Genomic DNA, 26475 nt, shown 5'->3' on the forward strand with positions numbered 1-26475 from the left:
GGTTTGCGAACATTTTTCGGAAGCCAAACATCCAACACGGCTTTTGCTTGAGTGCAGGAAGTTCCTGCAGCCAATCGGAAGCTGCACCTTGGTTTTCAAACGGTTTTGGGAGTCGAACAGACTCCCGGAATGGATTAAGTTCAAGAGCCAAGGTACCACTGTAACATTCTTTTTGTGCAGAACTTCAGAGCAAGGATAAACCCAGCCATGACTTGTAGTATTAAAGCCAACTGGCCCGCGACCATTCACCCCCAACACTGCATGCAATTTTTGGCCTGAATACATGGAGAGGTGAGTGAAATTGCCCTGCTTTCAAGTATTTCTAAGAAAGGATTTTCAGGAGCATCGTTCCTCAAAGAGCTCTTCTACATAGCTGGTTCTATCCTGCAGTTCTGCATTTAATTGCAACTGCCACATCTGCAGGGTAAAGGCGGTTGCCGTCATATCCTGCTTGCGATCTCACCAGAAGCATCTAATTGGCCACTGCCGGAAACAGGATGCTAGGCTTGATCTAGCAAGGCTCTTCTTTGGGTTATCTGCTCTTATGTAAAACATGCATCTGGAATGGCATGGGAGGGAAAGCAGCTTAGCAGGAATTGTGAATGGGAAATCAGGTGGCTGGGAAAGAATTAAGCACCTTCTCCTTTTATTGCTCAAAATCACACTTTTCTCTGTACACTTTTCTCCTTTCTCAGAGGAAATGGGGGGGGGGAACTGTGGGGGGCTGTTCCTTTATTTGATCCCAGTATTAAACTCGGGATTTCAAATATGAGTTACTCACCAGCAATGTTGAAGAATCTTAAGCATGTAAAACTTTACAGGAAAGATTAAGTGAAAATTCGGAGAGAACTAGAGATTACCATGGTTTTAAAAAATGAAACCAATTGCTGAGCCCTCATTCAGAGTGTGGCGTGAATGAGAGCATTGTCTTAGCAAGAATTCCAAGAAGCAGTTAGTGAAAACAGCTTCTGGGACATGACGAGTGGACAATTTCTTTCACAGTCTAAAGCCTAAAGTAGACTGGTGCTGCTCCGAATTATTTTTGAGACCCAGCATTTGCCCAAAGAGCAGCCATTTCATCGCCGACATTCTGCTGCTGCTGTTTGGCAGGGTGGAGGGGGAAGAGAGCGAAAGTGCGCATGATGCTTAGGCAACAAATGAACCAATGCTCCCTGCCGCAACGGCCATTTCACGACATGCCAAAGTCATGGCAAGACTGGCTCCTACCCAGTGCTGAGCGAGCACATTTATTCATTGTTTTCCGCCGATCAGAGTGGAACACTCACAAGATGACTCACCAAAACCAAATATTCCAAAAGAGGAAGGACTATAGGTCAGTGATAGGGCAGATGGTTCATGTAGAAGGCCCCACCCCCACCCCAGTTTCATCCTCAGCATATCCAGGTAGGGGCAGGGAATGTCTCCAGCCTCAACACTTGCTCCCTGAGCTAGATGGACCCAATGGTCTGATTCAGTGTAAAGCAGTTTTCTATACTTTGAGGCCGAATAATCCAAAACTCCAGCTGCGGAGCAGTGAGGAAGATCAACTGCTGCACCCAAAGCTCCACCAGCTAATGCTGGCCAGGGTGGAAAATTGGAGGGAGGGTTGATGTTGTCGTGCTATTTATTTATCTATTTTTGCTGCACCAGCTCCAGGCCTGAAGATTGGGCCTCTCAGTGGATACATAGGGCTTTGGAGTATGAGTATCAGTATGAAGAAACATGGCATCAAGTTTCTGAATCATTATCAGTGCATATTTGGTAAAGTCTTGCTAATCTATACAGACTTCCACCAAGCTCCTCTCTACTCTTGCAGGAGGCCGTGTGTCTCATTTCCCCCTCTTATGTGTTTTATTTATTGTGAAGATCCAATTGCCTGGCAAAAAACAGGTGGGGTTGGTTCACAGATTGAAAGCTCATGCCAAATACAGAAGCCAGCTGTCACTTGAATTAAACCCCCACGGTAGAACTGGACTCTGACATCTTGACGCAACTCTTTTTTAAACAAATAAATAATGTCACTTTTCAAAAGCCACAAATGAGCTCTGAGGATTGCTACACCCGCTCATCCTGATAGGTGAAACAAATGCCTCTAACCTTATCAAGTCTCTGTTACTCAATGAGGTTGTGGTGTATAGAGATGAAATTAGGAAGAGCGATTGATCCTTTCCAAAAATAAAAATAAAATGGGGGGAAAGCTATGGTGTGAATGGAAGACTGTACAGGTCAAGCACAGCTGGGAACCTGAAATACAATCTTCTTCGAATTAAAGCTCTCAAGGTCACAAAATCAAATTAGTCCCGAACCACCAATCCTATTCTCTTGTTAGCACTGCTAAAAGATTCTCAGATTCTGCCTGAGACCGTGACTATAGATGGCTCCTTGCATTATTTTATTCTGTTTGTAAGTCACCTTGGGGACCATAGATGGAAAAATGGAGTTTAAATCTTTTAAGTAAGTGAACAAAATAAAGTGGATTAGAATCACTACACATTTAATTAAGGTATGCTCAAGTTCACTTAAACTCAAAATAGTTGCAACCCAGTAGCATGCTTTACAGCACAATTCTGTGCACATGTACTTGGAAGTAAGACTTACTGATTTTAATGGAACTTGACTCCAGGTAAGTGTGTTTAGGATTGCAGCCATATGGCACACTTTATTTTCCACAAGCAAGATGGATGAACTGCAGCAAACACTGTTTTCTTTTCATCTGATACATGCTTATGAAAGGATTTCCCCAAATACCTGTATTCATTACTACTTTATTCAGGATACATGGATCAGAATTATCCTCCCAGTTGGGCACATTGGTTATATTTGTCACACAACCCATGCTTCCTATCTTTTTTTATAAAAAAAACCCAAACATCTATACATACTCGCAGAAACATCTGAGTCGTAGAAAAAGTAAGCTGATAAATACAAACAAAAATAAAAAACAATTTGTAACACAAAGTAAAAGATATGGCTGAGTATGTAGTTGCTATTCCAAGATATTATAAAGTCCATTTTTCAAAAAGCTTACAGGCAACGAGGCAACTGCACACATGCGCATTACACCGAACCCAGAAGTGACCTGAAAATGTCGCAAAAAGGGGTGGAACAGGCGGTTTGCAGGTTTTTTCCAATGGGTGTTCCAATTCTACACAATTTCATGTCAGCGCACAGTGCCTCAGAACGCAAATTGACCACTGCCTGTATTTGGTGTTTAGTAGCCGGTCTTTTATACAACACCACACTTTTTATACACACTTTAAAAGATTCATGTATGCATTAAGACTACTCAACCTGTGTGAAGATAAAGCTTATCTATGAGCAGTGCGTTACAAGAGAAACTAATCTGTTTTTTAAGAAATCTCATTACCTCCCCTAACGGGCCAATACTTCAGAGCTGTGAGACTCACTTAAGTGTTTATGAGTAGAAGTTAAAATATACAGAAGCACAAGAAACAAAATTATCTTTTGGTATGCCCAAGCACATGACACAACTGCAACATGGACACACAGCAACCTACTTGAACATCTGTACATGTTTTAAGGACATAAGAAAAATGTGCTGGATCAGGCCAAAGGCCTTTCTAGTCTAGTATCCTGTTCTCACAGTGGCCTACGGGAAGCCTGCATTTAGAGCCCGACTCAAGTGCAATATTTGTGATTCCCAACAACTGGAATTCATTTTCTTAGAAACAAAATCTACTTGTGTGGCACAGTCACATCACACAAGGCCACACATGTGCAGTTTCAACTTTCGCCCTGGCCATATTCTTATGCCTCCATGACTGCCTTCCCCTCCCCCACCGAGTCACCTATGACAAATTGCCAGCTGCCTCACAGGTCTTATTTTTCAGCTACAAAAGATAATTGGGGAGGTGGGCGTGATGGCTGTTTTTTTTTAAGAGCAAAGAGATATTTGATACACATTCTACTCTCTCCTGCCCGCTGTCCAGATTTTGCAGGTGCAAGAGCAACTTCTGCTCTTTTGCATATCTGGAAAAACACAAGAACCGTGAAGTACTAACACACAAATCTCGCCCACAATTAGAAATGTATGCTAAAGACAAATCTGACCATGGGAGAGATCTGTGCATCAACGGAGCATGTACTGAATTTTCTTCAGTTATACAGAGGGGGGAAATGATTCCTGACCAAAAAACAACCACCGCCATACAAATTAACCCAAATAATGCCCCCTATATTGTTCTTCAGGCCACAGAGTTGTTAGGCGGGCTCAGACCTAGCTAGCTGTTTTTAACAGGAAACAAAGAAACCACCAGTTTATCTACCGGTAATTCAGCATATGCACATTTGCTGCATATAGGAACTCTTTTAAGGCAGGGTGTGCAAGCAATCCGTTTGCAAACAATTCATTGCTCTTATAAATCAACTGAAGTCCCTGTATGTCAACTAGTGCTTTACACACATAGCACTTAAATCGCTGCACACCAAACATTGCTTCCCATACACACTAACACACACACACACACACACACTTTCTTAACATCCCCACTCCAAACTTTCTGTGGGACTTGCATGGGATTTGCAAACAAGAAGTCACAAGGAAACAAATGGAGGTGACAGAGCAGCTGAACTAGACAGATTGCACCTTAAACTTGTGTTTACATTTGGTACTTTTTTTAGATTAACAAACATTTCCACTCATTCCAGCAAGGGCCTTGTGGAGAACACTGCAGTGTGTCACAGAGTTAATCCTGATTCTCTTGAAGGAGAAAAGGATAATGTCGCTCACATTTGGTGTGTCTATGAGGAGAAGCGACTGGATGTTAAGATTTGGTTGGGGGGAAACACATTGTTGTGAATACAAGCCCTTAAGTTCTCTCGACCTTGAGTAAATCACTATCTCCTTGTCTTTCTTACTTCACAGGGCGGTCGTGAGGACATGTTGTAACCTGCTTGGTGCCCCTTGACAGCAATAAGAATGCTGAATAGAGATTTTGATTTCAAACCATCAACCAAATGTTCGTCTTTGGGCCATTGGTTTGTGTTGGTTGCCAGTTCGTTTCTGGGCACAATTTAAGGTGCTCACATTAGTGTTTAAATGATTCTCACCCCAAATGCACTATCAGATGTCAAGGAAATAAACAACTATCTGACTTTTAGAAGACATCTGAAGGCAACCCTGTATCGGGAAATTTTTTAATGTCTAATGCACCAGGAAACAATACTATTTGGGAGACAGTAGCCAATATATATTCCTGACTACCAAGATTGCCCAAGATTCTTATCAACTGACAAACAGGTTCTGGTATTTTGTTTTGAAGTAGTAATATTAATACTTAATATCTGTATAGCATTGCCACACTTAGCAAGGAAAAGTATAGCTTTCAGGCCCAGTGTGGTGTCGTGGTTAGAAGGACTACATTCGAACAATACATTTGAAGCAGTATGATACCACTTTAAATGGTCATGGCTTCCCCCAAAGAATTCTGGGAGTGGTAGTTTGTTACAGATGTTAAGAGTTGTGAGGAAAGCTCTATTCCCCCCACAGAACTCCCTGTGAATAGGACCCGATTGTTAAACCACTCTGGAATTGCTGCTGTGTGTGTGGAATACTGGTCTCCTAACAATTGTCATCACTCTTAACAACAACTCCCATAATGTTTTTGGGCACTGGTGGAGGAACAGGGGTGCAGGGGGAGCGCACCCCCCAGTGGCACAATCCCAGTGGGGTGCCATTGCAGCTCCTCCCCCCCGTGCGCAGGGTGCCACGCCCCCGGGACATGCGCCACGCCCCTGTGGGCAGTGCGCCACGCTACCAGGACGTGTGCCAGCCACGACCTTGCCTGCTCTTCACCTGCCCCCAAAGCTTGCAGCTCCACCACTGCTTTTGGGGAAGCCAAGACTGTTAAAGGTAAAGGGACCCCTGACCACCAGGTCCAGTCGTGACCGACTCTGGGGTTGCGGCGCTCATCTCGCTTTATTGGCCGAGGGAGCTGGTGTTTGTCTGCAGACAGCTTCCAGGTCATGTGGCCAGCATGACTAAGCCGCTTCTGGCGAACCAGAGCAGCACACGGAAACGCCGTTTACCTTCCCGCTGGAGTGGTACCTATTTATCTACTTACACTTTGACGTGCTTTCGAACTGCTGGGTTGGCAGCAGCAGGGACCGAACAACAGGAGCTCACCCCGTCTTATACTGCTTCAAATGTATTGTGTGAATGTGACTGGTGCCACATTAGGACTGAGAAAGCCTAGGTTCAAGCCCACAGTCATCCACAAAGCTCGCCAGATCAACCTGGGTCAATCTACCTCTCAGGGTGGTTGCGATAATAAAATATGGGTGGCTCATTGGGAAGAACCATGGCTATACAAGGCCTTGGGTTTCTTGGAGGAAAGGTGAGACAAAGATGTAGTAAGAAACAAAAGCAAATGTGGCTTCCTCCTTATCAACATAAGAGACGAGTATATATATATTTTTCTAAGTCCATGTGGACCTCACTTCACCTCACCTCACCTGATGCACATCCTGGGGTGACCTCACTATTCCAAAGAAAGTTTCACATGTTTTTAATATGGAAACGTTCCATTATTGAGTGAGCTACAATTGGACAGAGGGATAATTTGACATGCATTCAAGAACATATTTATCACAGCCTCCATTTTTGCATTTCATTTCCCTTCCTTATAACGTTTAGCCTTCCACAACTATGGGTGTATAAATATCCCTGCCAACTTAAGATAGCACTTCTTCTATTTGAGGAAGTGAAAACATTCCTCTTCAACCAGGCCTTGGGCTGATTAACACTCGATGTCCTTTTAAATGTGTTGGTGGGAGGCAGGGATTATGGGCTTGGTTTGGTTTGTCCTTGTTTTTATTATGCATTTTGTATTTTTATGCCGTGAACCTGCCCCGAGATCTTCGGATGAAGGGCAGTATACAAATTTAATTAGATATTTTTTCTGCGGTTGTCAGAACTATATGAATCTTGAAACCAGCTTGCATTAGGCAAATTAATGGAGGAGAAAAGACTACAAACCGCAATGGCTACTATGCTCTACTCTTCACTGTCAGAGCCAGTGTGCCTCTGAATACCAGTTGCTGTTCAAGTTTTTTTGTTTGTTTCATAAAGTTTATATACCACTTGATTGTAAAAATAAAATAAAATCCTCAAGACAGTTAAAGTTGGAAGAGAACTCTCACACTCTAGGGCTGGGCAATATATTGATATATTGTCCAAAACTAATTTGAAGTCCATATCGTGATAGCGGTTTCATAACTTTTGACCTGGCAATATATTGCAAATCACGATGTGTGTGTGTATACTATGCAACCGGAGAAGGAACTGGCAAACCACTCAAGTATTTTGCCATGAAAACTCCATGGACATAAAAAAGGAGAAGCTTTGAGAAGAAGTGAGAGTTTCCAAAGCATGCTCTGGTTCATGGGGTCACAGAGAGTCGGACATAACAAAGACGACTAAACAACAAAATACTATGCAAAAATCACAAAGTGGGGAAAACCATGAAGCCAGCCAGTGCCTCTACATTACTCCATCCTTATTTCACACATCGTGATATATAATTATATAGCGATGTTTAGCTGGTGATATATTGTGACGTTGAAAAGCAGATTGCCCAACCCTATTGTGCTCACGTCTTGCTTTTAGGCTTCCCATAGGAACGGCCTCAGTCCAGTATACCTGAAGAAACGTCTACACCCCCATCGTTCAGCCCGGACACTAAGGTCTAGCGCCAAGGGCCTTCTGGCGGTTCCTTCACTGAGAGAAGTGAGGTTACGGGGAACCAGACAGAGGCCTTCTCGGTAGTGGCGCCTGCCCTGTGGAATGCCCTCCTATCAGATGTCAAGGAAATGAACAACTATCTGACTTTTAGAAGACATCTGAAGGTAGTCCTGTTTAAGGAAGTTTTTAATGTTTGATTTTTTTCACGTTTTTCATATTTTGTTGGGAGCCGCCCAGGGTGGCTGGGGAAACCCAGCCAGAAGGACAGGGTATGTCTGTATGTATAAATATTTTTTCTAAAATATTATTACTACTACTACTACTACTACTACTACTACTATATAGGCATCTGGTTGGCTAGCATGAGAATAGGATGCTGGACTAGTCACCTTTGGTTTGATCCAGGAGGCTCTTATGTTCTTAAAGTCTCCAAGAGCCCCTGTAAATATATCTGATGTCCTTTGCCTGAGATCCATCGGCTTTCATTTTATAAACAGTAATACAGCCTTACGCCCCAGTCCTAAACATTTATTTAACTGGATATGACTTCCAAATAGGTGTGTTAAGGGCTGCAATCTTATATTAAATGTGTGTGTTTCTACACTCATAACTGGAGCCAAGCTTTTGTGAAGAACGCTTTTGATGCTATGTCTATTTCTACCCCTCAAAAAGTGAGAGAGCTCAACAAACAATGCACAGTCAAAAGGCAAGTTGATAAATGCTGGGTCGACGCCAGCAATGGCATAAGGCAGCCATGCCCAAAGGAAGCACATGTTCGTACTTGTGGCAGCTCACCCGAGCCTTGAGGGCAAAGAAAAGGGAGTTCTCCTCTTCCGTTCTGCTCCTCCAGAACGAAAAGAAGCTAATGTTTAATAGGAGGTGCAGTTTAAATATTGTTAAGCCCATTGCAAACACAGTTTTTCTTCACTTTAGGCTCCCCATTCCAATATATGCATTACTTTACTGCACATAAAATATTCAAGAGTTGAATGAGAGTTGTTCCATCTCAGTTCCTGGAGCAAAACAAAGTTTTGCTGAAATGAATTCCTCTAGCACAGTGAATAAGCCCTGTTGCATTTGATAGGACTTATTCCCAAGAATAAGGGAATAATAGAATAGGGATGCGGGTGGCGCTGTGGGTTAAACCACAGAGCCTAGGGCTTGCTGATCAGAAGGTCAGCAGTTCGAATCCCCACGACAGGGTGAGCTCCTGTTTTTTGGTCCCAGCTCCTGGCAACCTAGCAGTTCGAAAGCACGTCAAAGTGCAAGTAGATAAATAGGTACCGCTCCGGTGGGAAGGTAAACGGCGTTTCCGTGCACTGCTCTGGTGCACCAGAAGCGGCTTAGTCATGCTGGCCACATGACCCGGAAGCTGTCTGAGGACAAACGCCGGCTCCCTCGGCCTACAGAGTGAGATGAGCGTGCAACCCCAGAGTCGGTCACGACTGGACCTAATGGTCAGGGGTCCCTTTACCTTTACCTTATTCCCAAGAAATGTGAGTATAGGACTGCAGACTAAGAGAATGAAATTGAAATCCTATGCTCACTTACCTGGGAATAAACCCCGTTGAGCTCAATGGGACTTACTTCTGGGTAGACATGCACAGGATTGCACTGCTGAGAATATGAAATTTGTGCGTTGAATTTTAGCTGTGCCATGAAGTCAGCAAGAGGCCGTAAGCAACACTCTCAGCCTTAACTGTACATCTACAATTAGGATAATGCTGGGTGATCATACTAGGTTGGTGTAAGGAAGATAAAGTACGTAAAAACACGCCATTCTAAAGTGCTAAATCAGGCTTCCTCAACCTCAGCCCTCCAGATGTTTTGAGACTACAATTCCCAGCATCCCTGACCACTGGTCCTGCTAGCTAGGGATCAAAGGAGTTGTAGGCCAAAAACGTCTGGAGGGCCGAGGCTGAGGAAGCCTGTGCTAAATGTATAAAAATGCTACACTTATGAAAACCTAGGATTATATGTAAATTATTGAATCAGATGTTCTTTGGGGTTTACAGACTGCCCTGCTCTGAAGCTCTGACAATCAGCTGAGTTATAGTCCCCCCTCAAATGCCAAGCACAGCTCTCTGAAAGCATTGATCAGCTGACAACCAGAATTTTACAATCAGCAGGCCGCTATGCACAGGGCTCTGCAAACCGCATTTTGGCCCAGCAGTATCTTCACCTGCCCCACACCTGTCATCATACAGAATCACAGAAACCAATGGCCATCTAGCACAACCCCCTCCAATGCATGTATATGATATCAAGTAAAAGACGAGTGGACATGGCTTCGCAAAACAAACTCGCAGGCCAAATATCTGGCCCACAGACCAGAGGTTTCCACCAGTTATTAACATGTTCAGGTTAAGAGGCGTTGTATATAGGAACTCTGATCTCACCAATTACCTATAGATGAGCAAGCCACACAACACAGTTGCATTGATCTTAAAGGTGGCATCACTTCACCTGTTTCCCATGCTCTTTTATCAGGTTCTTCCCCAGCGCCAAATTGGTTATTTAGTCTTGACCAAAAGTGTGTCCTTCAAAAAATATACCCAGATGGTTCCTGCACACAGCTTTCTCCTATGCCAAATGTTCAAGCAACAATACAATTTAAACTACAAGCGTTTTCCGTTTTTCAACCTGCACCTAGAATCACAGAATTGTAGAGTTGGAAGGGACCACAAGGGTCATCTAGTCCAACCCGCTGCCATGCATGAAGCTTTTGCGCAAAGTGGGGCTCAAACCCCAAACCCTGCACTTAAGAGTCTCGTGCTCTACCCCTTTACAGCTCATTCATCTGCAGCATACCCTCCAACATTTCTCCAATAGGGGCATCCCATTCCATAATGATAATTTTACTATTTATACCCCACACTTCTTACTGGGTTGCCCCAGCCACTCTGGGCAGCTTCCAACACCTATAAAAACACAATAAAGCATTAAACATTAAACAAACCTCCCTATGCAGGATTGCCTTCAGACAGCTTAATGGTCGGATAACTCCATACCCCACAACATTTCTCCAATGAAAATAGGGACATCCTAAGGAAAATGGGATCAAATCAGAAACAGGGGCAGCTTCTCTAAATCAGGGACATCCCATGAAAATAGGGGCACTTGGTAATAACTGAGTACTTTCAATGCTTTTCAATATTTGTGGATTCCTCTGCTCCCCTCCCCCTTGGCTACACCCATGGGCACAAGACATGGGCAGGAAAGGGGGAGGAAATGAAGCGACAGGCAACAACTCCAAATATGAGTAACTCCAAATCCTTACCTAGTTTGGAATGAGGCATCAATTATTTTTATTTTTGGACTGCTCTTTTGTGAAAGCATGGTAGATCACAGGTGTTATGTGTAAGGTAAAGCTAAAGGGACCGCTGACCATTAGGTCGAGTCGTGACCGACACTGGGGTTGCGGTGCTCATCTCGCTTTATTGGCCGAGGGAGCCAGTGTACAGCTTCCGGGTCATGTGGCCGGCATGACTAAGCCACTTCTGGCGAACCAGAGCAGCACACAGAAACACCGTTTACCTTCCTGCCAGAGCGGTACCTATTTATCTACTTGCACTTTGACGTGCTTTCAAACTGCTAGGTTGGCAGGAGCAGGGACCGAGCAACGGGAGCTCACCCCGTCGCGGGGATTCGAACTGCCAACCTTCTGATCAGCAAGTCCTAGGCTCTGTGGTTTAACCCACAGTGCCACCTGTGTCCCTTGGTGTTATGTGTACATGTAAACAAATACCCATGGATCTCAGGTTTCCTGGCTTGGAGCAACACACACACACACACACACACGGCTGCTGTTTTGTGCAAATCTGGTAGACTGAGAAACTTGTATTATTTTTTAATTTTTTAAAAAAAACACTAAAGGTGTGTGCTCACAGGTAAACAGATACCAGTGTGCATAACCATAATTACCTCCGGCAAGGCCAGCCCACCTATGTAGTGGTGTGAAGTAACTGCCTTAGGCAGCAGAAGCCCCCGAGGAAGCACCCTCATGGGCACCTCCTGCCATGCCCACACCTCTGCCAGAGAAGTGGTGCCAGGATAGGTGCTCATATCCTGTGAGATCTTATCAAAGTCTTGCAAGATGTCGAAGAGAGCAAAATATCTCATGTGGGTGAGATCTTGCAAGCTCTTTCAGGGTATCGGCACCTAGGCCAGCACTGCAGTGCTGGTACAGCTGGCAGGTGGCACAGTGGTGGCAAGTGCCCCACGGGTGGTGGTGGTGGTGAGGTGGTTTGGCAGAGCACAGTGGCACTTCCACAGCCCAGGTGGGGCTCGCTAGCTAGGGGAGGAGGTGTGTGATTCGTCAGCTGGAGTAGAATCAGAACAGGTGAGGGTCACATGCCTTGTCAAGCCCAGAAGGTATAGCAGGAAAGGCATCCTGGCTAGGCCTCATGAGATTTAGGTGAGATCTTGCAAGCTCTTTCAGGGAATCAGCACCAATGTCAACCAACACTGCTTCTACACAAGGTGACACAGCTGGTGGCCTTGGTGGTGGTGGCTCCCATACCCTTCAACATTTATCCGATGAAAGTAGGGTCGTCCCATTCCATAATGATAATTTTACTATTTATACCCCACACATCTTACTAGGTTGCCCCAGCCACTCTGGGCAGCTTTCAACATCTATAAAAACATAATAAAACATTTTTTAAAAAGCTTCCCTATCCAGGATTGTCTTGGAGAATAGGGACCCTTGGAGGGTCTGCTGCAGCAATCTGCAGATGATCATGTTTAGTCTCATGAACTTAAGGCAATTTCTGAAGATCAAACCTCTGTGTTAACAGCACAGAGAAGGCCAGACTGTGGTTGTGCTTGTTTTTCTGAACCAGGTGGCAACCCAATTTAAAAGCCTCTCCTTCATTTAAGCGGCTTGTTTACTACATCCGTCTGCAAGAAGAGTTAAGGGAAAGTTGGGGGCAAGCATATCTTGTGATTGTCATGAGAGACATGTATCTCAGCTGTGCGTTGGCATGACTGGGCAAAGCTTACACACCCACAAAATGCCAAAGGATTCTTTCCTCTTCTTCAAAAAAAATGGCACCGTTCAAATGCTGTTCAAACCGGGCATCCTGCCTTTTTCAACGTGCTTTCCTGAAGGGGAGCATATAAACACTTGCTTATTTTAGCACCGCCCTTCGGCGTTGCTGCTCAACCGACCTGAAAAGTTTGCATTCCCTGAGGGGGAAGGTCCTTTTGTTGCCCTGCACCCCCGTCGGCATTCTTTGTTAGCAGGGATCAGGAATGCGCAAACACACTGGGGCAGGTTTTGTTTTGTTCCAAACCAAGCCTTTCCCGAGAATCTCGGTTGGCTTAATGGATCCCCAACTCTAGTTCTCCATCAGGTAGTGGATCCCGGAACGACAACCCGGATCAGCCACTTTTTTTTTTTCCAAAACACCCAGTTCCCTTCCGACATTTTGATCCGTCCCATCCGTCCGTCGCGTTTTCTGCAGCAACTCTTGATTTCCCCACTATCATAACACAGCCCGCCATAACAGGTGGTTGGTGGGTCCTTCGATCCACATGTTGGGTTTTAGCCAAAAATAACACACCCATGCACAAAATAACCCCATGCAAATCCGCGATCGGGGGTCGGTTGGGGAGAGGGAGGCATTTCCCACACACACACTCACACCGGCGGAAGTTGGTGTCCTTGGGAGCCTCACCCTGCCTGCTGGCTCCACACCTCCATCCCCCTGGTGGAGAAATCGCAAGGCGGGCACAGGCGGCGAACAAACTTCCGAATAAGCAGCGCCTCCGGCTCCGCTTCCCCAAAGCTGAGCGGATCGTGTCCAGCCCGGGGTTCCATCCCCGACAGGACCCCAAGGAGTGGGGGAAAGCACAGAATCGCGCCTCGCAGCGACGGATCCTTTGATCCAAGCGAGCGCGCCGCTTCGCATGGCAGCCTGTGCGCGCGCGAGTGGGGTTACTTCTGCCCGATCGCACCTGCGGGCCTTGCGCGCGCCGCGAGGGCGCAACACGTTTGCATCCTCACCCCTCCCCCCCCCCGCAAAAGGAGCAAACAACTTAAATCGACTTCGGAATCTGGCGATCAGCGCTTCAGCCCAATCAAGAGCTCTGCCCAAGACACAGGATCCGCATTAGGGCTTCTCGGGAGCCAGAAACTGTTCCACTCCAGTACACGGCGCATCTAGGACTAGGCAAGCCGAGGTACCCTATGTGGATCCCCCCCCCAATTTACTAGCCCCCTTCCAAAAAACTCAGCCGGGATCAAGATGCAGGCAACTTCTTCCCCCACCACGGACCCACTTACAGCCTCTTGTCCTCGGGCTGCAGCTGCCGGTGCATCGCCAGGGAGAAGCCGAAGAGGCTTCCGGAGTCCCCGCTCCACATGACCACGTTGCCCGTGTCCAGGTTGAAGGCGAGTACGAGCCCCGGCAGGAGGGACAGGTAGAGAAGCGGCGGCATGGGGCCGGGAGGGTGCGCCACGCGCGGCTGCAAATCCCAGGGAAGGGCTTGTCGCTGGATGGAGGGCGAGCAGGAAAATCCAGGCTGGCGGGGCGCGCTCCTCGCCCGGTTTGGCTGCCCGCCTCGCTGCCACTCCGTGAATGAGCTCGTTGTTCTCTCCGGAGACTCGCTCGGGCTTTGCACCAAGTGACGAACAACAAGCGCGGAGCCCCGCCCCGTCTCTCCCCGAGCGCGCACGGCTGCCTTGCCGCGCTCTGCCCTGCCCTGCCCTGCCCAGCCCAGCCCGGCCTGCCGGAACTCCGCTTTGCCTGTTGCCCAGAAAATCTGAGTCAAGGCGGCTGGAAATCGCTCGGGCTGACCGCTCTCCAGGAACAGACTGGGGCGTGTTCATAAGAATCGCAGAGCTGGCACGGATCTCGAGGGTCATGTAGTCCAAAACCCCTGCTGCAGTGCAGGAATTCTGCCCACAGAATGGGTGGACTCGAACCGTCAACTTTCTGGTTAACAGCAAGAGACTCACTGCTCTCCAATGTTAGTGTTCGGTCCAGCTTCACTGTTGTTAGTGTGCTGTTGTTGTTATTATTATTGTTGTTATTATTTATTAAATTTTTATATACCACTATTCTTCCTTATGTGAGATCCCACCCCCTAAACCAGAGATGACAACTTTCTGGGACAGATGGTGGACCCCAGATTGGCTTTCTGCCAAAATCTTTTCCAAGCTAAACATACTCAGCTCCTTCAACAGTTCCTCATAAGGCTTGGTTTCCAGACACTTGATCATCTTGGTTGCCCTCTGCACACCTTCCAGCTTGTCAACATCCTTCCTAAACTGGGGTGCCTAGAATTGGATACAGCATTCCAGGTGTGGTCTGACCAAGGAAGAATAGAGTGGTCTAGGGAGATGCAGTTAGCCCTGCGAGCCCCAACTTGTAGTGACTATTTAACTGTTTATATCCCACTCCTAGGGACATGGGTGGCGCTGTGGGTAAAACCTCAGACTTGGACTTGCCGATCACATGGTCGGTGGTTCGAATCCCCGCGGCGGGGTGCGCTCCCGTCGTTCGGTCCCAGCGCCTGCTAACCTAGCAGTTCGAAAGCACCCCTGGGTGCAAGTAGATAAATAGGGACCGCTTAACAGCGGGAAGGTAAATGGCGTTCTGTGTGCTGCGCTGGCTCGCCAGATGCAGCTTGTCACGCTGGCCACGTGACCCGGAAGTGTCTGCGGACAGCGCTGGCTCTCGGCCTCTAGAGTGAGATGAGCGCACAACCCTAGAGTCTGGCAAGACTGGCCCGTACGGGCAGGGGTACCTTTACCTTTACCTTTATCCCACTCCTACAAGGAGATCAAGGCACTCATAGGCAATGAATCTTCCCCCTCACCCACAGATATTTTATTCTCATAAGGACCCTGTCAGCTCAGTAGAGAGAAAGCATAGCATATAGCCCAAGACCTCTCAGTGAGCTTCATGGTTGGTAAGTTGGTATTTGAACATGGATTTCAGCGCACCTAGTCCGAGATTCCTGTGCCTACAACACACCGGCTGTCTGCGAAATCTAAGCCATAATAATATGCCCTCGTGAAGGAGCTCCTTTCTGGCCTTGCACACATTCCATGCTCCTGTACCAAGCCAAAAATTCTAAACCAATATGAAACTGAGTGGCTCCATTCTTCCTCGCTGCAGACGGTGTTCTGCTGTCATTTCCTGCAGCAAACAACTGAGGTGTGTAAATGACGGGCACATGCCCTTACACACCTATGTGCGCATGCATCTGGGAGCCTTGACTGGGCAGCGCCTGCGTGACATGAGTGCATAAATGTTTCAAGGTCCTGTGGTTCATGTGTCGGACGGACGAGCTCACTATCTGGCAACCTAGGACCACCTGACCCTGCAATTGTGTTTGCTTCAGGTGTTGCCCTGGTGCCTCCGTAAACAACCACCTAAATTACGAATGACAAGACACATCCTCCCCACAGCTCTCTGGTTATATGTGCACTTAAGGCTGACTCCGTTGCCATTGGTATATTTGCCGGAGGACAGGTTGATGTGTTCTACCCACAGCAAATACCTTTGCCACATCTGATGTGGAGCTGCTCCTCAACTTCCTAGGTACCTCTCTGCTTCTTTACTTTTGCTTGCTTCCCCCACAAAAAAAGCTTTCCTGGTATCAGCAAAAAAAAAAATGTAACATATCAGCTGTTCAGGAGAAGCCAGCTAGAGTTCACTCAGTTTCCTATGTTCCTAATTATCAATAGGAAATAAAGACTTACAGATTGATTAGAGCTAAGGCTGGAAAGTTGTGGTTACCTGGTTGTAATGTGATTGGTTGGTTGGTTTTTCCAATACAGTATGTTGTATGGAATGTTAATGTGTCATATGACGCCCCCCTTTCTTCCCAGGGCATACAGTCGTACCTTGGATCCCAATCCTGAACGCCTTACGAGTTGTTGAACGTTTTGGTTCCTGAACACCGTAAACCTGGAAGTGACTGTTCCGGTTTGCAAACGTTCTTTGGAACCCGAACGTCCGACGGGGCTTCCGCTGCTTCCAATTGGCTGCAGCAGCTTCCTGCAGCCAATCGGAACCCACGCTTTGGATTCCAAACGTTTTGGAAGTCAAATAGACTTCTGGAATGGTTTCCGTTCGAATTCCAAGGTACCACTGTAATTTATTTCTGTATATATTTTTCAATGTAAATTGCTAGAAAACCCTTTGGGTGGAAAGTGACATAATAATAATAATAATAATAATAATAATAATAATAATAATTTGTTTGCTTTTATTGTGAGCTGCTTTTGGGAAGAAATGGCAGGATGCAGGGTTGTGGTTTTTTTTTTTTTTTTAAGTAATAAATACGTTTCTGTGGAAGTCATTGTTGCCAAGGATGGTCTCTCGGCAAGATGTAAGCTGTGAGTCTCTTGAGCTCACACGTGTCCTGCCATCGCTGGATTTTCAGCTGCCTGTTTATTAATGGCATGCTGGGACTCTGCCAAGCGCACTGCAAGATGTGGGCCTGCTGGGGTTCCATATTGAGCTGTAGCCGTGCCAGCAATGCTCTCCTCATCAATGTAACGATTCTTTGCCTAATGATAGGGTTGAATCTGAAATGTTCATTTTTAAAGAGGGGGGGAAAGGTGGGTAGGGAGCTGGAGCCAAATGAGGCACTCCAATCTGCCTTCTGGATACACTTTAAGAATGGTCTCTTTCATCGCTAAAGTCTTCATCTGTCAGAGGGACACAAAAAAAAGCACATTTGCACATGTATTTGGCCTGAAGTGTATAATTTTGTTGGTGTATGTTGAACACACAGCTGTGTATCTTTCAGGCAGCAGGTGAAATGAGTTCGTAAACCAAATATACGATTATTATTTTTTTTAACCTAGATTACAATCAGTGCATTTTAGAATAAAACTCTCTAAAAAAACCCGAATAGGTTTGTTCTGAATGTCAGTAATTGCAATCTGGCAGTCCAGGGTTTTAAGTACCATTGAAATCATGGGTAGGAGTCCTGTAGCCATCTTAGCGCTGTGGGATGTTTGGCTCCCACAGGAAGCAGCGATGGCGGCCGCCATCTTGGATTAGACAGATTTGTGGAGGTAAAGGCTATCAGTGGCTATTGGTCACAATGGCTATGCTCTGCCTTCATGGTTGGAGGCTGTATGTTTCCATACCCTCCAACATTTCTCTGATGAAAATAGGGACATTCTGAACACCAGGTGCTAGAAATCATAGGAGGGGAGAGTATTCCTGTGCTTGGGTCCTATTTTTGGACTTCCCATAGGCATCTGGTTGGTTACTATGAGAATAGGATGCTGGACACGATGGACCACTGGCCTGATCCTGCAGCTCCTCCCTCCATAACGTTGAGCATCTTGGTAGCACATAATAGAAGATCATTGAAACAAAGTGTGCGTCTTAGGTCTTCATTCAGCACTGTATGTCGGTGCTTGCTTCATGCTAGCATAAAGCGGACCATGTCAGGCCGCAGTAAAAATGTTTGTTTTTAAAGTGTGCTAAGCTCCGTTCATTTCTTTCTCTGCCTTGCACACAAGCTGCAAAATGAACAGCGCACTGACAACTGGACTCGTCTCCTTCCAAAGTAGAACCGCCAAAGGACTGAGTCAGCAGCACAGAGAGGTTTTTTTGGTAAACGAAGGCCTGAGCTATTTGCCCCGGACAATGGCTTCATTTCCCCATGTAAGCAAAACCTCTGCATAGTTGCCGTTAGTTACCAGAATGCAAAGGTCTGTTAGCTGGGGCAGTCGTGTTACATGGGACGAGAGTCTGGGAGATAATAAATCGCTCCTGTTAAGCGTCGCTCAGGGTCTACATTTCAGCACAGGTCTGTTAGAAACCACTGACAATACCAATACATATTTGGATTTAAGTACTCAGATACCTCCTAGGTGAACCTCTTGGTGCTTCCATGTCTACAGTACGTAGATTATTTTGTGGAAGTGGGTTTCGTTTTTCGGGTCCCTTTGAGAGTCTTGGTAGAAAATACTGTGGTATTAGACAGCACAGTAAGTGCAAGCTGAAAATCTCTAGGTCGGTGTTTCCCAACTTTGGGTCTCCAGCTGTTTTTGGACTACAACTCCCATCATTCCTAGCTATCAGGACCAGTGGTCAGGGATGATGGGAGTTGTAGTCCAAAAACAGCTGAAGACCCAAGGTTGGAAAACACTGCTCCAGGTCGTTTCTACGCTTGTTCAAGCTTAGCAGAATTTCAGGGTGCTATAGATACTTTTAGTTACTTTGATGGAGTAACATCTAGGATGTGGGGTTAGAGTTACAGAATTGCATGTGGACTATGTGGCTTGGGGTGGGGGCTGTAGCTCGTTAGGAAAGCACTTGGTTTTCATTCAGATGGTAGCAGGTTCAAACCCGCCCCCCAAGCTGGGGATTGGACTGGGAAAGTCATCTTGTCCCCCAAAGTCAACTTTGGAGAACCAGGCCTTTAAGAAGCATGAAGTCTCTTCGGTCAAAAGGCCAACACTCACCCACAGCCACAGCACTTTAGGCAAAACCATAAAAGTAAAGGGTAAAGGGACCTCTGACCATTAGGTCCAGTCATGACCGATTCTGGGGTTGTGGCGCTCATCTCGCTTATGGGGTACAGCTTATGGGTCATGTGGCCAGCATGGCCAGGCGTACAGCTTATGGGTCATGTGGCCAGCATGGCTAAGCCGCTTCTGGCGAACCAGAGCAGCACACAGAAACGCCGTTTACCTTCCTGCCGGAGCGTTACCTATTTATCTACTTGAACTTTTGACGTGCTTTCGAACTGCTAGGTTGGCAGGAGCAGGGACCGAGCAACGGGAGCTCACCCCGTCGCGCGGATTCGAACCACCGACCTTCTGATCAGAAAGTCCTAGGCTCTGTGATTTAACCCACAGCACCACCCACGTCCCCAGGCAAAACCATAGCATATATCAATTCAGAGTAAATCAAGACTGTCCAAACTCACGACAAATTGAAAGGAAGTGAGAGAGACAGTGTGGCACTACATGAATATAGGGGGCAGTGAGGGAGAATGGGTGGAACAGTTTAAGTCCTTTCGTTCGCTGAAGGTAGTAGATCTGGAAGGGAACACGTCGCAAACAGGGATATGAAGAGAAACAAAGGTCAGAAGACGAGGCAAGGTCATGTTAAAGTGAGGACAAGGAGTTTGGGCTGGAGACAGGAAGCCTGTGAGGGAATCTGATAACATTCAGCCACAATGAGTACATCAGCACCATTTCAACATTCACAAAGTAGCTCTGATTGCTCCCACACATTACATTTCGGACAATTAGATTTTGCCACTTGTGTGTGTGTGTGTTTAATTAGGAGCTGCTGCAACCATTCTCACATCTTGATGAGTGTACCTGCATGACAGACATGTGTCCAAACATATATGCCTAGCACGGTTAATTTAAAAACACCAACCTCTAAGCAGTTTACAGTACATACAAAATAAATATAAAATCTTAAGGATATGCAGATAGAAATCAGCAGATGTTGGAAACAAGTAGGCATAATAAAATGATCAAATACACATAAAAAACAAATAGATATAATAAAATTATCTGTCTGCCTGTCCATACATTTTTTTTCTTTTTTAAGGCTGGCATCAAAAACAGTACAATGGGGGTGCTTGCCTAGTATTTATTTATTTGTGTTATTTACATTTTCAGGTGTATACTTCAAATAATCTAAAGTGAGAAGTGGCTGTTGAGTGAAAACAGAAAAAGTACTTTTTCATGTTCACCCATTCACTTATACCTTACCACAAACATTGCTTGTTTTGGTGAAACACATGCAAACAAAGAATCGGGGCCTCTGTAAGTACATTTGCTTTCAATGCTTTCTATCGGTTTATGTTTTCTACCTTAACCTTTGTTTGGCTATTATCTACCCATTTATTTCTAACTATAACTTTTAAGGCCAAGGGTTTTCCATTTATGCTTACATTTCTTCACTAAAAGCAGTTTTATTCCAGCCCATGGATCTACAGTACTTAAAAAGGTTTCACTTACCTAACTCTTTGCAGAGTTGGGGCCTAGTTACAGGGCGTTTTTAAACAGCCATTGTATCGAAATGCTGGCTTTTTTCTTTATTTCTCTCCTCCTTTATAATGTGCTTATTTCCACTCTCGCCCCCTGCCAAGCAAAGCCCATTCACTATTTCATGCCAGAAACTTTTTTTAAGGGAATAAAACTTTGCCAAATAAAGAGACATGCCATACGGGAAGTGGATGAGCGTGGGGTGGGTTTTTTTGGGGGGATGGGTTTAAAATTAGCCTCCAGCCAGTCCTGAATGAAAGGAGGAAAGGGCTAAAGGAATAAACGTACACACACACACTCACACACTTTGTAAGGAAGCCCCCGCCATCCCATTCCTCTGTGGAGCTCCAGTTTCGCTCTTCAAAATGCTTGATTGCATTATGCTGTTGTGAACAGACAAGCTTAGCAAGTGAACAGTAAATCTAATCAGTTTGGCATAAGGGGTTTCATGGGATCAGGGCAGACAATAGGAATAGTTGTGCGAGCTTCGCTGACTTCAAGTGATTCACTAGTTTATCCATTAGAGCCAAAGTCGTAACAAAGCAACCATTAATTACTGATGTGCAGGACTTACCAACGATGGGCGGGGGTTGGGTGACCCATTCACGACAATTCGGGAAAGCCATTGTCTTACGAGAAGCAATTAATACACGATGGTTTGTAGCGGTTCTATTCTTTCGCTGCTCGTCCATAATTCTCTTCCCTAAGCTTTTACTCTAATGGCCTTTTTGACAAAACCTAGAAAACTGTTACTGGAATATAGAACTAATCCTCATAGTTTTGGAACAAACCTTAACAGAAAGCAAGTTCTAAGTTATCTTCAGTTCTTACGTTAATAATTCCCAGAGGAACTCCACGCTCCCCCTGTAGGTCCTAGCACTCAAAATCGGAGTGTTAAAAATAATATTTTTGTTACAAGTAATTACTGGTTTGAACAGACTCTCTTAGTCTTCTTTTCAGTCTTCTCAGAATCTTGGGCACATCATAGACTTTCCCCCACAAATAGACCAACAGTCCATCGTTGATAGACAATGCAGCTTGATTATTTAACGGCTTGGGTGACCTGTGAACCTCTAGAAGCTATTCGATGGTGGCTCCCACCATCCCTGACCATTGGTCATGCTAGCCAAGGTTGATGGCAGTTGGAGAACCCTGGGAAGTCCCAGGGTAAAATGAACACAATGGAAACCACTCCCAAATTATCCCAGACTACATAACATACCATACGTTTAAAGCACATTTCCTCCCAGAATCCTGGGAACTTTAGTTTACCCCTCAGAGAGCTACAGTTCCCTTAACAAACTACAGCTTCCAGGATTCTTTGCGGGGAAGTCGTGTGCTTTAAATGTATGTCCTAAATGTTTACATCCAAGTATCTGGGTCAGGAAATAAGGGTAAGTCCTGTTGGTTCATTTCTCCGTTCAATAGGTATAATGCAGAACTCTTGAAAAAACACCCTTGCACAGATCGATGTCATGCTCACTTTTAGATAAGGATAGAAACAAACACAAGTTGGTTGCTTTCACGATTTATTCAGTCAGTGAATTTTGGTGAAATGTCTGTTGTAGGTTTCCTTCCTGCTGGAAGACATTTCTTCATCATGACTGCAGCGAGCCAACACCTAAATATTTTGATGTGCTCTGTCTCCACACGCCAGAGATGGAGAAGATTCATGCCCTCAGGTGGCTTTTATGTGAGGTATTTACACTGCTGCTCCTGGGTGTCTATTATCCAGTCCTGTAGTGGGTGGAAGATAACATCACAGGAGTTAAGCAATAATGTCTCTAATGAATCAAATAGTGTCATGAACCAGCAGTCTTTTAATATCAAACAGATTAACTTTCACTGAGTCACAGCCAGCCAGATCTGCAAACCATACGGAGTCAGCACATTTGGGCTAATACAGGTTAAGGCCAAAATCACACATTCGTTTTCAAATGCTTTAATGATCACTCCGGAATCTGCGTCACTTAATGCCCTGACAAGGCATGCGTTTCCTGCTTTACAGTCACTGTGTTCCTCCAACTTGTGCAGAAGACCTTCAGCCAAATTGCTGGCCCACACCCTGACTTGGAGGAGATGCGGTTGCTGACAATCTAACCCTCTCGAATTCTTCATTACCTGCCATGCTACATCACCAATTATTTGACTATCTTCCCAACCCTGGTCTCCATGAAACTGACAGTTGTGGGTGGGTGGGAGTGAAATCCTTGTAAATATCACAAAAACCTCTCTTTGATCTTAAATGAATGTTTTAATTGAAATATTGAGAGGGACACAACCCAGTTGTGCTCCAGGAAGATACCACTGAACAGGAAGGGGGGAATGTTTCTTTTTCTTCCTTCTTTCCATGAGCAACAACCTAGGCAGGCCAGTTGCATCAGAGGCGCTCCAGTAAGCCTGCCACTACCCTCCTTTAGGTTTCTTCTACTCCCAGATGGGAGCAAATTCTGGGAGAAGCGATGGGTGCAGGGTGGGGGATAGAATATCCCTCCCTCCCAGCTGCTAGTGCTCCCACTTAAGTGCTTCCGTCACCACATTCCTGTTGTTGTTGCCCGTGCATCATTGCGGCCATCTGGGAACACAGCTCTTTCCAGTCTTTCCAGTCCAAGTCTTAAGACTGTATCTACTAAGGCAATTTCACCTGTTTAAGCCACAGCTGTGGAACTTACGGTACTCCAGATGTTGTTAGACTACAGCTCTTCTCCTACTATTGTATGTGTCGGGGTTGCCAAATGATGAAGGGAATTTGGTTTGTGGTATTGAAGGAAATAGAAATCGAAACTGTCAGGAGAACAAAATCCAGTGTTGTTTTTTCACATATATGAAGAGACAGGGCTGAGGAAGAAAACACACAGCAACACAGGGATGTCAGTGGAGAGATACTCTTGATCAGGGGTCGGCAACCTATGGTCCATGGGCCACAAGTGGCCCACGGGGGTCATTTAACCAACCCACAAGCCACCCCCGAACCGAGCTGTCTGTTTGGTGAGTCCCCACGCACTGCACTAAACTGGTGCAGCGCGGCATGGGGACTCGCTTCTGCGGCACTGAAAATCACGTCTGTGCAGACGCTGAAAATTGCATCTGTGCAGACCCCAGAAATCGTGGGCGCACATGCTTATGCGCGTGCGCGATCCAGCCCACAGAGGGATCTCTGCTGGAGTGAACCGGCCCAGGCGAGGTAAACCTTGCCAACCCCTGCTCTTGATAAAAGACTGTGGCTGGAATAAGTACTCCTTTTCCTTCTTAAGAAGTGGAGATTTGCAGATGAACCTGTCTGGAGGCACATGCTAAATGGTCCTTCAGTGAGGAAGCAATGGTTTGGCTTGCATTTCTGAGCATCTTTTCATCTTCTTCTTATTGTACTGTTCTTGCAGTTTCTAGGAAATCTATAAAATCTTTTACCAAAAAAGGAAAGCGGGGGGAAATGTTGTTGTTGTTACGAATAATTATGCTAATAGATTTCAATCGAAAACTGAGTGACTAATTTATAGACCACCTGCTTAAATGGAAATCCACTTAGCTAATTCAAGCATTTGGCGGCCATCCAACCAGGTAACTTGAAACCTTATGGGAGCAATTCATCAGGCGCTATAGTGGCTTTGCAGACTTCATTAGTTTCAGCAGAGCTTATCCAAAGTTCTTTATTAGGAAGAGAAGTTTGCAGGGGCAGTTTCTAGATAGTCTCCCACTTCTTGTAAGGATCCTTTCAATTATGAACCGCATATCTAACAGGAATGGATTAAAGGCATAGCAAAGATTAAGCTTTTAGATAATTTGAGTTGGCTCATTGATATGAAGACGTCATTCCATTGTTAGTCCCACACTCAGTAACTGCCTAACGCTGAACATCATTCAACATACTGGAGAGCAGCTCTGCTTGCCATCAATGCTGCTCTGATAGATCGGATTTTAAACAATGATCATTCTACTACTGCGTTCTCCTTTTCACTTCTGCTACATTTTGGGCTTAGACGGCAGAAACCTGTGCATGTCTCCCAAGTTTATTCAATTGTTTGACCTCATCAATGAAGAGGGGATTATGGGATGGATGGGAAAGACTTGTTCTTTCATAAACCTAAAATCTTCCAGTATTGACCCATGTAACATTTCCTCTACTGAGTTAAGAAAGATTTTAAATCTGTCCCTTTTAATGGAAGAATTAGCGCTGAAAAGCCATACAATGGAATTCTGTTGGAGAGAGCAGACAATAGCAGCCTGTCATTTTCTTCTTAATTTTTCCCTTGGCTGTTTGTATGTGAGGGCTTATATCTGAATGGTAAATTCAAACCATTTTCTGAAACAATAAAGAAGTTCTGACAGCACTCCATTTCTGCTTTGATTAGTTGTAATCAACACATTTGCACACCATAATGCTGATCACTTAACCAATGATGAAAGTCTGAATGAACTGGAATATATCAAGATTGTTGTGTATATATATATTGTATACTCATTTGATAGTTACTTTCATTGCAGGTCACTGAGGCTTTGATGTAAGGTATTCATAATGAGAATAAAATATTCAGAAGCCTATCTACATAGCCTAATGGTCTAAAGTACCGTAATGTTGCACATGAAATACCTCCTGAAATTAAAATATTTCAATGCATTTAAAATGTGCAAATAAACCACTATAGGACAAGCAATTGATTCAATGGTGAATGGCATTGCAGTAGAGCAGCACTTAAAGTAGGCATTAACAGACAAATATGGAGAACCATTATTATTATTATTATTATTAATTACTTATATCCCGCCCATTTGGCTGCATTTCCCCAGCCACTCTGGGCAGCTTCCAACAGAATATTAAAAACACAACAAAACATCAGACATTTAAAACTTCCCAAAACGGGACTGCCTTCAGATGTTTTCTAAAAGTCAGATACAGTGGAACCTTGGTTTTCAAGCGTCTCGGAAGCTGAATGTTTGGGTTTTCGAACGCCAAAAACCTGGAAGTAATTGCTTCCGTTTTCGAACGCGCCTCAGAAGTTGAATGGCTTCCGATGCGCGATTCTCAGTTTTCTCAGTGGGATTTGTCGACCGCCCATGGAGCCTCGGTTGTTGAATATTCTGGAGGTCGAACGGTCTTCCAGAACAGATTACGTTCAACAACCGAGGTTCCACTGTAGTTGTTTATTTCCTTGACATCTGGTGGGAGGGCATTCCACAGGGCAGGCGCCACTACTGAAAAGGCCCTCTGCCTAGTTCACTGTAACCTCACTTCTCGCAGTGAAGGAACCGCCAGAAGGCCCTAGGAGCTGAGAACATTATAGACATCAAGCAATGCATTTCACCCTCCCTCATTGAGTAACGGCTCTAGACTCCAAAAAACATTATGGAAGTTCTGGCAAAATATGCAACCCACTTTTGCAACTGCAAAATACTTTGACATGTAGAAAGAGGCACAGAGTACAGAGCAGGAAACAACAACTTAGCAGACAGGGCGTATGACCTGGTTCACAGTCACAAAAGTATTTATCACATAATAGCCACATAATTATGGGCAGATCCACACCACACACTTAAAACTCCTTTGGCATTCATTGAAAGAACATGACTTTCCCCAAAGAATTCTTAGGAACTATAGTTTTCTCCTCCCAGAGCTACAGTTTCCAGCACCCTTAAGAGGGTGTTTTTAAAAACAACAACAATTGAGCAGTATATAAATTTTATGAAATAAAATAAAAGCAAGCTTTATAGTTCCCAGGATTCTTTGGGAGAAGTTGTGCACTTTAAATGTGTTTGATGTGCTTTAAATGTATTGGTGAGGGTTTCG

At 45.2% G+C, this 26475-nt stretch overlaps 1 protein-coding gene and 2 long non-coding RNA genes across 6 annotated transcripts in view; 1 reads left to right on the forward strand and 2 right to left on the reverse strand.

The window, feature by feature from the left end:
- The window catches only part of ITGA6 (integrin subunit alpha 6), a 65854-nt gene extending 51409 nt beyond the window's left edge, over window positions 1-14445 (reverse strand). The window contains exon 1 of one of the 2 annotated variants that reach the window (XM_079976735.1): window positions 13992-14445. In XM_079976735.1, the coding sequence (XP_079832861.1) occupies window positions 13992-14146 (155 nt within the window). In that variant the 5' untranslated portion in view covers window positions 14147-14445. The remainder of the gene's footprint in view (window positions 1-13991) is intronic. The other variant, XM_079976736.1, reaches the window with a different exon arrangement.
- On the forward strand, window positions 14002-23023 carry LOC307220217. Of its 3 annotated transcripts, XR_013840777.1 has the most exons (5): window positions 14026-14128; window positions 16058-16257; window positions 18201-18345; window positions 20325-20471; window positions 22702-23023. It is a non-coding gene; the product is annotated as an uncharacterized lncRNA (long non-coding RNA). The 3 variants fall into 3 exon arrangements; XR_013840775.1 differs by lacking the exon at window positions 16058-16257 and having other exon boundaries at window positions 14002-14128; XR_013840776.1 differs by having other exon boundaries at window positions 16058-18345.
- Window positions 20479-26475, reverse strand: part of LOC307220648 — a 28703-nt gene continuing 22706 nt past the window's right edge. The window contains exon 3 of the long non-coding RNA XR_013841018.1: window positions 20479-22430. This is a non-coding gene — a long non-coding RNA (uncharacterized lncRNA). The remainder of the gene's footprint in view (window positions 22431-26475) is intronic.

Source organism: Podarcis cretensis (genome assembly GCF_951804945.1).
Source record: "Podarcis cretensis genome assembly, chromosome: 1".
NCBI classification, from domain to species: Eukaryota; Metazoa; Chordata; class Lepidosauria; order Squamata; family Lacertidae; genus Podarcis; species Podarcis cretensis.